The following is a 12,961-nucleotide window of genomic DNA, read 5'->3' as shown; positions in this document are numbered from 1 at the left end:
TTTATATTTTTACTCATTAACAGAACTGATCAAATTCTGTGTCAATTTACAGTTGCTAACTTACTTTTAAGCTCCCTCTATGTGGTCTTTTTATTTTGGCTATAGTTTGGGGAAGAAATGAAAGATGTTTCCAATGTTTGCTGAAAATGTCAACGATCTTTCTGCTCCTTTCCACACATTGAAAGCCTTTTGCTTCTTAAATAAATCAAAAAATAGCTTTTAATGTTTTTTGTTTGTTTGTTTTTCCTACATTAAATATTTTATTGACTTGCTATATATTTTGCTACTTTAGTACTTTAAAAATATTTTATGTGTATAAATGCTTTCCCTGTATGTATGTACATATACCATATGCATGTCTGGTGCCCTTGGAGGTTGTCAAAAGAGGGCCCCAAACACCATGGAACTTGAGTTACAGACAGCTGCGGAGCTGCCATTGTGGTGCTGGGTGAGACCAGGCCCTCTGGAAGAGCAGCCAGTGCTTTTAACCTCTAAGTCATATGCCCTTTCAGTATAATTCTTAGATAGGAATCTTTCTTTTCTCTCTCCCACCAAGAGTCAGACAGTCATTCTTCCTTTCTATTCTAATTTAAAATAGCACTAGATTATGTGTTAACTTCTTAAATAGACAAACACCTGCCTGTAGACATATTCAGTTTTAATAATCCATTTATTCATTCATTAATATAACTTTGTTCTCACTGAATGCATACTGGGTGTTGGGTATTGTGTTCCGAGAGCAGAGCCGAGAACAAGGCAGCCACACCGCCACCCAGCCTACTACTCTACCTATTACATCTATTTCCAGAACAATTTCTTTTAAGAATCGAAATGCGAATCCTTGCTTCCAGATAAGTTCCTCAAATACCCTCAACATTTCTGGCCAAAATACAGAAAAGTAAGACATACAAAACTGGGGCCAGAGAGATGGCTCAGTGCTTAAGAGCTGATCTGGAAGACCCGAGTTCAATTCCCAGCAGCCATGTGGTGGCTCACAGATCAGGGATCACAGCTCACAGCCAGCTGTAACTCCAGTTCCAAGGGATCCAGACACCTCTCTTCCGGTTCCCACAGGTACCAGACTTGTTCATAATGCACACACATATAAACAGGCAAAACATTTGTAATAAATCTTAAAAAAAATCATACAAAGCTAAAGCGCATGCCACTTTCTAAAGTTGATGTTGGTATTGTTACACCCCTTTCTTACAGTCTGTTCTTCAAGTTCTCATGCTGAATGAGCTCTGATCCCGAACAGAAATCCTCCATGAATCTCAGGGCTTCGTCACACATTAGGTGTGACTTACGGTTTGTCTCCTACCTCTTTCCCTACAATTAACTCACTGTTCTCTTGAGTGTATCAGTAGGGTGTAGACAAGCACTGATGAAGACTTCTCTTTTCAATCAAGTTAGGGAAGAAGAAAAGGCGATCAAAGAAGCAGTGTAAAAGAGGTGAGAAGGCAGGATGTGTCGGGCTTTTATCTTTATTTATTTTTTCTCCCATAAGCTATAGCTTCTGCTACATAATTCCCTACTTCCTAGTAATCAGGGGAAGACTAGTCAAGTGTGTTTCAAGCACATGCAAGTATAAGAAATAGAAGGCATATCCACCCTGAACTGGGTTCAGGCACAGCTGTGTCTGCCAGTAAGTAACCTGATAGAGAACTCACTCTATCATCTTCTGACTGTGCGTAACTGGACTTGCACATAATTAAAACCAGGTGCGTCATGCTATGGGGAATACATAATAGAAAAATAATTATATATCTAATCTATCAATTAAAATAAAGAAGCACACAAGCTATACCCTTTAGTACTCAGCCCCTCCTTCTTCCAATCCTCACATTAAAAAGACTGGAGGTTTTATCCTGCGGCCCTTGAGTAATCTCATGCCTTGCTCACTGTCAGTCTTGATAGGATATCCCTCTCTAATCTCCATTATTGCTCAGCTATGAATAAACTTACTTTACTTTTACAAATCTGTGTGAGCTCATATTTTCAAATTCTTGGATAAAAGGCCAAGCACCTAGAATCCCTGGCCCAGACCCTGAGCATCTGACCTGTAGTCACACACACACACACACACACACACACACACACACCTGTAAGGGTGATGTCATCGTCGTCATCATCTATGATTTCTTCTTCGGCAACATCCAGTGAGCTCTCCGTAATCATGTCGTTAGGTTCTTCCACACAGGCTAGGCCAGCGTAACCATTGAGAATGTCAGCACCAGGAACATGTTCCACAATGACAGCAGGAAACACAGCAGGGTCGCCAAGCTGGATAGAAGGGACAGGAAAGAGAAAAGTTTGCTTTGGCTGGATACAATCAAAAGTCATTTTACTCTTACAAAGACCATTTGACCCTCGTAGTACTGATTCATTCCTATTTTATTAAGGACTACACCCAGGGCCCTACACAAGAAGTCAACCACTGCTCTATACCCAACCCTGTCTGATCCCTGTATGATCTTGGGCGTGCGCGAGCGAGTGTGTCTTAGCTTTTTGAGACAGACCTTTACGTAGGCCAGGCTGATCTCACACTCACTCCCCTAAATTCTGGGACACAAGCACATCCCGTCATACGGGCCCCACCACTTGCACTTTAACCATCTCCCTATGCTGTGAGGACTACGGACGTCTAACACCGAAACGTTAATCCTGCCTCATTTTTAAGACATGGCGTCTTGTGTATCCCGGGCTACCCTGCTTGCTGTTTACCAGAGATGACCATGAACTCCTGACGCTCCTGCTCACATCTCTTATGTGCTTGATTACAGGTGTGCCCACCATGTCTGATTCTTCATCTTAATAACCGAGTTTTCATTGGTTAATTCTAAAAGTACATTTTAATATGACATGGCATTAAAAATGTTTTAAAATTATGCCAAAGCATAAGCCAGGAAGTGAAATACAATGGCTGTATAACTAAATAAGCCCTTACTGAAGTTTCCTGCACAGTAGAAAATCTCAGTGTAGTTATACTTGGCATAGAAGCCTTGTTTTTCACATCCTATGACTCACATGCAAACAATTAATTCATTTTCTATTACTGTCCTCTTTAAGGATGACTCATTAAGATTATAAATTTTTCCTACTAATGCCTGTTTATAAAACTACAAAATTTGAGGTAGGTGTGGTGGCACATGCCTTTAATCCCAGCACTCGGGAGGCAGAGGCTATTCGAGCTCCATGTGTCTGGGAATTCTGATCTACACAATAAACTCCAGTGCAGCCAAAGCTCTGTGGTAAGACCCTGTCTCAAAGTAACACCAAAAACAAAGTGTATGGAATATCAGAACTGAGAACTTTAGCCTCATTCAGCTGCTGAACTTTCCACTGCGAAAACTCCCCCGGAGGTTTCTAACATGCTGAAGATCAATGCGGCCACTTCCCTTCTCCTTTGCTTTGTTTCATGATGTTATGCAGCTCATGCTAGCCTGGAACTCACTATTTAGTGCAGAGTATCCTTGAACTCATAGCACTCCTCTGCCTCAGGCTCCATAACAGGTGTAAGCCGCCATGCCTGGCTTCCTTTAAATTTCTTATTTTGAAATAACCTCTAACTTAGAAAAATTGTGAAAATATTTCAAAGGATTCCATACAACCTTAGTTCATGCTCCTCCAGTTCAAATGCATGAGCATTTCCATTGTTATCTGCTGATGGTTTTCTGATTTGTTTTAAAGTGATAGTAGACATACCTCTTTTTCTTTAAAGGTTTAAGGGTGTCTTGTCGCCATGCATGTCTGTGAACCACATGCGTGCAATGCCTCTCAGGAGGCCAGAGCACTAGATCTCCTTACACTGAAATATGGGAATTACAGACGGTTGAGAGCGTCCATGTACTGCTGGGAACTGAATCCAGTCCTCTGGAAGAACGTCCAGAGCTCTTGTCTGCTGGGCCATCTTTCCAACCCTCAGACTACCTTTTTAACCCAAAATATTGGCTTATTTCCTAAATACAGCGTCACTGCAAAGTATCACAAATATTTTAAAATATTACAAATGAATACGGACAAAATATCAGAAGCAGAAAATGAATATTCTAGTCACTAGTCTATGAATCTGATTCAAATGCCCTTAATCATCTCACTGATGGTCATCACAGGGGAGGGTAAAGAGAATAGAAAAAAGAAATCGGGTGGGCCTGATGCTGCTTGTATCCTACAGCTAAGACGGATTCCTCCAAGTGTGGTTGCCCCTAAGAGCAGGGACAGGGAGAGAAGAGGATGGATGGAGAGGAGGAAGCCACAATGGACCAGAGCTGCATGGCCAAGAGACACGGCAAGTAACAAGGGGATTGTAGCTGGGGAGTGAGTAAGAATAGCCCTAGGTCTACCCAGTCTGGGCAGTTGGCTCATAAATAAAGTATCTGGATTGTGTGTCTTTTATGCAAGCTTATTAGAACTGTAATTCTAACAACAGAAATTAGTTCAGGGTTCATTTTAGGATCTGTGGCTTCATTTAGTAAATATCTTACTTATTTCATTGGTTTGTTTTGTTTCCTTATAAATACATCTTAGTAAAGTGGGAAAAGGTTCCTGTTTACAGAAAGTGACATTTTCTTCTGGAGAGTGTGCTACACTGGAATTACCTATGCCTTTGCTATATACTAAACAGTATTGATCTTTTAAACTAAGTGTTTACATACTGCAGAGTAAGGTAAAATAGTAATTACTGAAAGTTAATGTAGATCTTGGGTGTTAAACAGACAGTATCCTTACCTTCAAAGAATGCTATACAATGAAACATATAGGTAATGATCTGAAAGCACATTTGGTCTTACTTTAAAATGTTTCTTCCTGTTTCAGAAAAGTTAGCCAGAACTAACTGGCTTTTGTAAGACTAGTTTTGAAACTGAAACTAGGGGCTCAAAAATTTACATTGTGAAACACATAAACACATACACGAGCAGTAAAGAAAACATTTACTTTCCAAAGCAAATTATAAACATTTGACTTTCCTTTCAGAGAAGGCCATGTGTTGAAGGACATCTGGGTTCTTTCCAGCTTCTGGCTATTATAAATAAGGCTGCTATGAACACAGTGAAACATGTGTCCTTGTTAGATGTTGGAGCATCTTTTGGGTATATGCCCATGAGTGATCTAGCTGGGTCCTCAGTACTATGTCCTATTTTTTCAGCCTGACAGATATAGAGATGGATGCTTGCAATCAACCACTGGACTGAAAACAGGGTCCCCAGTGGAGAAAGGACAGAGGAGCTAAAGGGGTTTGCAACCTCATAGGAAGAACAATAATATCAACCAACCAGAGCCCCCAGAGCTCCCAGGAACTAAATTACCACCCAAAGAGTACACACGGGGTGCCCATGGCTCCAGCACATAAGCAGCAGAGGATGGCCTTACTGGACATCAACAGGAGAGGCCCTTGATCCCGTGAAAGCTTGATGCCCCAGTGTAGGTTTATGTTAAGGTGATACATGATTGGACAGTGGATAGGTAGGCGGGAAAGAGACTGGAACAGCAGGATAGGAGGTGGTAGAGGGGATTCTAGGAGGAATGAAGATGGAGGCAGATGTGTATGGGTTTTTTTTTTGGTTTTGTTTTTTCAAGATTTATTTATTTGTTATATATGAGTACACTGTAGCTGTCTTCAGACACACCAGAAGAGGACATCAGATCCCATTACAGATGGTTGTGAGCCACCATGTGGTTGCTGGGAATTAAACTCAGGACCTCGGGAAGAGCAGACAGTGCTTTTAACTGCTGAGCCATCTCTCCAGCCCCAGATGTGTATGTTTTTCTCAGTGCATCTTTTCATAAATAATATTATCATGAATGTTTTATATGAGATAGAATTGTACAAGGTCATTTGACTTACCTAGGTTGGCAAATTATATTCTATTATATTGGCTCAGAGTAGTTTGGTGTGTTCTTTTATGTGACTACTCAAATGAGTTCAAAGGGTGTAGTGCAGGAATGCACAAAGCCTGCCATAGAGTTGGGATGTGTGTGTGTCTAAGGCTTGGCGACAACACGCCAAGGGGAAGCGAGTGAAAGCAACACAATGGGGCGGTTGTGTCCACCCAGAACAGAAGCAGCGGAGTGAGCCATGCCTGTGTACACAAAGGCGGCCTGGAGCACCAAGTGGTGTGGGGACCGCATGTGTGTGCTCTGACCTCATGTGTGTGCTCTGACCTCATGGTGTGTGCTCTGACCTCATGATGTGTGCTCTGACCTCATGGTGTGTGCTCTGACCTCATGTGTGTGCTCTGACCTCATGGTGTGTGCTCTGACCGCATGTGTGTGCTCTGACCTCATGGTGTGTGCTCTGACCTCATGGTGTGTGCTCTGACCTCATGATGTGTGCTCTGACCTCATGGTGTGTGCTCTGATCTCATGGTGTGTGCTCTGACCACATGGTGTGTGCTCTGCTCCGAACTAGAGCGGCATCCAACAATTGAGTGTGTGGGGACTGATAAAAGAATAAACAATCCTTTCAATATTTACTACAACAGTGCTCTTATTCTCTGAGCCACTTCATGGTCCCTCCCTTTCTTTTTCTTGAATACAACCTAGTACGAACATTCAGTGTGATAAAATACTTCACCCTCTCTTCTCTCTTAAGAACACCACGTTCATTTCTAAAGGGGCTGAGCCCAGTGCTCAGTGACTTTTCACATAATTTCACTTTATTTTGTGCAAGGTAAGAGCTTGCTCATCTTCCTGTCTACTGACAGATGAGAACTGGGCTCAGAGCATAACCAAGGTTACCTGCTAATCCCAAGAAAGAGGCCATGCCAAATGCAACTCGCATGTGTGTGACTCACTCAAATAAAACCAGAATATTTCTCTCAGTGCAAACCTACCTAGTTCTTGCGATGTGAATACAGACTGGCAAGAACATAAATATTACAAGGAACACAGCTGTCTGAATCTATATGGCTCCTGAATTTGGGTGCCTGTATGTGTCATACCCACAGGCTGGAGGTCCATGTTGAGTGTTTTCCTCTATTGTTTGTACCTGTTTTGTAACATGAGGCCTCTTGCTTAGCCAGGCGCTCACAGATTCAGCAAGAGTAGCTAACGGTGAGCTCCGAGCATCCTCCTATCTGTCTCCCCAGTGCTGTGACTATAATCATGCACCATTACACACGACCCTTCACGTGGCTGCTGGTGTCCTGAACTCAGTCCTCATGGTCTTGCCAAATGAGCCTTCCTCCAGCTCTCCTATATTTTAAATAACTAGATATTGTTATTATTACCTTGTTTTAGTCTACAAAACCATAGCTGTTATTCGAGAGCTAACCGCAGATAACTGTTCTTTCCACATAATTCACAAATCTTATGAACACTGGTCAAATATCACTATTTTCTACCACAGCACCCTCTGTAGAGGAAACTACTGTTATCAATTTCTTTGTTCTCCAGGCAGAAATCATCCATGTATACGTCATATAGTTTATTTTATACATTTTGTTTAATTTATGAGGAAAAACTTCAGGACCAGGCCTAACTTCCCTCTTGTTGAGAAGGTCTTAAGTTCAATAAGAGAGCCACTGGTTACCACCAAGGTACGTGTGCCACTTCTGCATCCTTAGGGTTACCATACCATGCTGCTTGTTGTTGTAGCTTATAGGTGTCAGAGCTGGATAGGACTGTTGGCTCCGTCCCTCCTTTTGGTACACTCTAGTACCATGAAAGCTAGTCCTCAGGGGGGAGGCATTCAGGACAATTTCAGTTCAGAGGTCTGTAATCTAAAATGCATATCTTCATAATATTTTTTTATCTCTAGAGAGCAGCCAAGGTCAATAGCAATAGTCTATAATATCTTGGGAGTCTCTTGGACAGTCCTGACTCAAAGAGGGCTTCTCATACCTGGTGTTGAGGGTTTTGTCAAATAATCCGTGGCTCATGGAAGGAACATTGTCAGATTAGGTTAAAATGTTTGCATTTAAATGATATGTATATATCTATAAAGGACTGCATGTGTTATAAGTTTTTAGAATAGAGAATAGTATGATTCCTGGTGACTTTTACAGACAACCTCACTGTTATTTCACACTCCTGGGGTGGTAGGAACATGCTTAGCCCATGTTAGGAGGCTCTGTTAGGAGGTCTGTCCTTGTTAGAGGACATGTGTCACTGGGCTTAGAGGTCTGCCCATGCAAAATCTCCACCCAGTGAAGACAGTCTCCTAGCTGCCTTCTGAAGAAAAAGTAGAACTCTTGGCTCCCTAGCACCATGTCTGCCCACACACTGCCAACCTTCCCACCATGATGACAATGGACTAAACATGTGAAACTGTAAAGCAGCTCCAATGAACTGTTTGCCTCTGTAAGAGTTGCCTTGGTCATGGTGTCTCTTCACAGCGGTAAAACCCTAAGACACCTTATGACTTTTCAGAAATCCTTACTGCTGTTTTACCTCCTTTCTCCTTCTCTATTGCTCTCCCTCAAGCTCCCCACTTAGAACCCCTCCCCCATCAGATCTTTTGTATCCTGCTATTCTCTTTATTGTGTCCCACCACACCCCAGTCAGAGGAACATGAGGCCTCAACCCTCCACAAAGAACTACAGACAACTAAGGAAGGTTGGACGTGGGAGAGACAGACTTCCCTACAGAAGATCCTTTTATTGGTTATCAAATAACAAATGGTCATCCCTGAGAACATGCATCGAAATAACATTATACAGACTGAGCAAGCTGTGCGTGGAAACCTCCTGCCTCTGTTTCCCAAGTGCCACCATGCTAATAAAACCTGTTTTTATTAAAGAGGTCATGGGTACTTTGTAAAAACATGTTTTCTTTGAAAGAAAAAAAAAAAGAAGTTTCAGTATACTCATGCTTTAAGGCTAATTGTGATGTCACGAGGAAACTTTTTTCCAAAATTGCACTGTGCTTAAATATGTCAAAAACTAAACAACTCAGGGACGGCCTCCAGAAGACTGAACCAACAGGATTTCCTTCATGAGGTTTATTACTTTGCCAGAGGCATTGGCAAGGACAACCCACAAGGGGGCTAAGGCAGGAGAACCCCAAATTTCAAGTTTGCTAGAGTTACACAGATCCAGGTCAGGGTGGGCTACATAAGGAGGCCTGTCTCAAAAACAGACAGACAAAACCATACAAAGCAGGAGAGGAGGACGGTGTGGAGGAGGAGGGAAGAAGGAGGAAGAGAGACAGAGACCAAGAAAAAAACTAAAGTTAGGCGTGAGGCTCAATGGCAGGGTGTACCAAGAGGTCCCCGTCAATGTTTAGCAATAGGGGGAAAGACCAGACACCGAGAAAAGGAAAGAAAAAAATTCCTTTGATCCAAAAGTTTAGTAAAATATGAAGAACACCTTTAAAGTCCGCATTTGGAAGACAGGAGTAGTTAGGTCTGTGAGAATTCAAGCCAGACTGGTTTACACAGTGAATTCCAGGCCAGTCAGGACTGCATCAAAAAGAAAGCAACATGGAGAGGGAGAGGAGCACTGGTTCTGAGATCTAGGGTAAGCAGAGAGAGAATTTGGGAGCCACACTGACACGGTGGCATGCGACACACAGGCAAGCACGGAGGGCACACGGGGAAAACACTGATGTAAACAACTGCAGGTTAAATACTGTTTCCAGGGCACATTGGGGCTCGGTGCACAAAGCTCTAGCTATGCAAGCATGAAGACTGCAGTTCTGACCCCCCAGGACCCCAAAAATGTCAGGTTGGGAGACACCTCTAATCCTAATACTGGCAAGTTAAAGACAGTGAACCCCTTGGGAAAGCTGGTAGCTGGACTAACTAAATAAGTAGGGTCTGGGTTCAAGTGCCAAACCCTCCTTCAGTAGAATAATATATGCAAACAATGACATCTAACTGAGGGGAAGACAGAGTGACAGTCAGAGAAAGATCTGACAAGATGAGCCTGGGATAGAAAACCTACTCTCACAAGAACAGACAAAAAGAGAAGGGAGGGAGGGGGATTCAATTCGGTTCAGTTCAGTTGAGGTCAGTTGAGAGCAGAGCAGAGCAGTTCAAAGCCGTTCAGTTCATGAAGTTCAGAGGCAGTCTTTCCCAGCAGAGCAATTCAGTCAGAAGCCAAGCGAAGTCAATGTGGAGCAGTCAGCTTGGAGAGGAGTTTGAGCCAGAATAGCTGAGTTGAACCGGGCAGCCAAAGTTCAGAAAGAGCTAGAAGGAGTGAATTTATTCAGCAGTAAGTCTCAAAGGCTAAAACAACATTCTAGGCCTAGTTGGCAGACAGAGGCTGGAAACCAAAACCTTCAAGGTCCAGGCTTTCAGAAGACTAGTTGTACGGAAGCTAGACGCTTCCAGGCCTAGGTCTAGGGAAAGTTAGAGACACCCTGAGCTCAGCCTAAGCCATGTATTTGGATAGCGTGGGCACAGATCTCTTCTCATCCCTTTTCTAAGGAAATAAAAGCAATGAATACATTCACAGTGTGGCTTTAACATTATCTTTGTTACTGTTACATCAGTCTGCTATAAACTTTCTTGGCACTGTTACTTTCTCTGGGAATCACTGCTGATTTATACCTATAGTCTTCTCTTGCTAAGGTACCTTGAGTGTCTCATTAAAATCATGAATATATACCCACAGCCAAACATTGGATGGAGGTCAGGGACCCTTATGGAAGAGTTGGGGGACAAACTAAAAGCCCTGAAGGGGACAGGAACTCCAACTGTCAACTAATCTGGAGCCCTGGCAGCTCTCAGAGACTGAGCCAAAAACAAAAGCTCATTCACAGGCTGGACTATGGCCCCAGCACACACATAATGTGTGCAGCTCAGTCTCCATGTGGGTCCCTAACAACTGGAGCAGGGAGGGGCTGTCTCTGAAGCTGGTACCTGACTGTGGAATCCATTCCCCAACAGGGCTGCTTTGTCTGGCCTCAGTTGGAGAGGATGTGCTTAATCTTGCTGCAACTAGATCTGCCTGGGGGGGGGGTGGATAGGAGGCATACCCAGGGGCAGAACCCACCCTCTCAGAGAAGGAGAGGGGGAGGGACAACTATAAAAAACTGGAAGAACACACCAATTGGTGTCTAGTGTCAAATGGTCAGTCCTAAAAGCATGTATCCAAGTAACACCATACAGACTGAGCTAGATACACTTAGAACACACACACATACACACATATACACACAAATATATGCATAGATGCTTACAATAATAAGTAAGAAATAGAAGCAACGAATTACAAAGTGAGACAGGATCGTATATAAGAGGGTGTGGAAAGAGGAGGAGAAAGGGAGAAATGTTGAAATTATATCATAATTTCAAAAACTTTTTAAAAACCATGAGCTTATTTCAAAGTGGTTCACCTCCCACCTCTTCAAGGTGCCATCAAGCCACATAAAATAAATAACTCACGTGTTCATTAGAACACAAGGAGCTGGGGAGGTGGCTCACTGCTTGAGAAGAGTGGCTGCTCTTCCAGAGGACCGGAGTTTGAGTGCCAGCATTCACATGGAAGCTCACAACCATCTATAACTCCAGTCCTAGCAAGCCAACGCCCTTTTCTGGCCTCCACGGCAGGGACACATGTTACACAGACATACACACAGGCAAACACACACAAAAAACAAAATATAAGTAAATTAAAAGATAGAAGTGGTAAAATAAGAAGGCTGAAAGTATATAACACCTCTCAGGTGAGTATGAGGTGTTGCCTATTACCATACATGGACAGAAAATGCATACTCCCGTAGCTGTTGATCTGAACTCAAGATAAATGGCCTTTCCTTCGGATTGACCAGCAACTGACTAAAGTATGAGTCATCAGGAATCCAAACCTGAAAAGCTACACACTGTCAAACCCTTCAGAGTGGTCCGGTACTCTACAGAGGCAGAGACAGGAGAACTGCTGAGAGTTAAGCCCAGAATCTATACACACAGTTCCAGGCTAGGCAGGTGAAGAGAAGATGGGTTGAGCGAACATAAATTTCACATACTGAATTATCTGAGATTTAGATTTTTAATAAATATTTATTTATTTATTTATTATATATGAGTACACTGCTGCTGTCCTCAGACACATGACAAGAGGGCATCAGATCCCACTACAGATGGCCGTGAGCCGCCATGAGGTTGCTGGGATTTGAACTCAGGACCTCTGGAAGAGCAGTCGGTGCTCTTAACTACTGAGCCACCTCTTCAGCCCAAGACTTAGATTTTTAAAGTAAGTTAAAAAAAAAAAAAAAAAAATCTAGGGCTGGAGAGATGGCTCCTCAGTTAAGAGCATTGACTGTTCTTCCAGAAATCATGAGTTCAATTCCCAGCAACCACATGGTGGCTCACAACCATCTGTAATGACATCTGATGCCCTCTTCTGGTGTGTCTGAAGACAGCGACAGTGTACTCATATAAATAAAATTTTTTAAATCTTTAAAAAAAAATCTAAATCCATCTGTTTGAACTGCCATAAGTACCAAAAACTAAGTGCCCTCAGCAACAGTAACGTCTTCTCACAGCTCTGAAGTCTGTGTTCAATGTGAAGGTGTGGGTACATGGCTGGCTCCTTCTGCAGAGCTGCTCAGCTCTTCTGGACGTATTGGCTGTCTTTATGCTCACATGACATCCTTCCCATGTTTGTCTGGGTCTGAGCTTCCCTCTTCTATAAAGAACCACCCTATAGTAGGGGCTCACTCCATTCATTCTAACTACATGGACAATGACATTCTGTTTCCAGATAGGATCTATTACTCTATGGTAACATGGGTTAGGACTTCAGTAGATGAAGAGGAGTTAAGCTAAACAAATTCTACCCCTAACAGCACTCAATGTAATTCAGCTTTACATCTGCGGTTTGAACAATGATTTCCTCTACCCCAAAACCAAAACCTTACAATAATAAAATACAAATATAAATAAATTTGCTGATGCTTTCAAATTAAGAATAGACTTTATTCTTCAGATTTTAGCTTTTTTTTTTTTTTTTTTTTTTTTTTTACATTGTTTAAATCTAACTCCTTTCCCAGACTGACTTTTAAAAAAAGCTTTAAG

General features: G+C 42.5%; 1 protein-coding gene across 3 annotated transcripts in view; it reads right to left on the bottom strand.

Annotated features, from left to right (window-relative positions):
* ELF1 (E74 like ETS transcription factor 1) overlaps positions 1 to 12,961 on the bottom strand; it is a 90,277-nt gene that overhangs the window by 15,495 nt on the left and 61,821 nt on the right. For all 3 annotated transcript variants that reach the window (XM_080916807.1, XM_080916809.1, XM_080916808.1), the window contains exon 3: positions 2,103 to 2,283. In XM_080916807.1, the coding sequence (XP_080772933.1) occupies positions 2,103 to 2,283 (181 nt within the window). The remainder of the gene's footprint in view (positions 1 to 2,102; positions 2,284 to 12,961) is intronic.

The sequence above is a fragment of the Micromys minutus genome (assembly GCF_963924665.1).
Source record: "Micromys minutus genome assembly, chromosome: 5".
Lineage (NCBI taxonomy): Eukaryota > Metazoa > Chordata > Mammalia > Rodentia > Muridae > Micromys > Micromys minutus.
The sequence above is the reverse complement of the archived record's forward strand: the minus strand, read 5'-3'. Positions and strand labels throughout refer to the sequence as shown.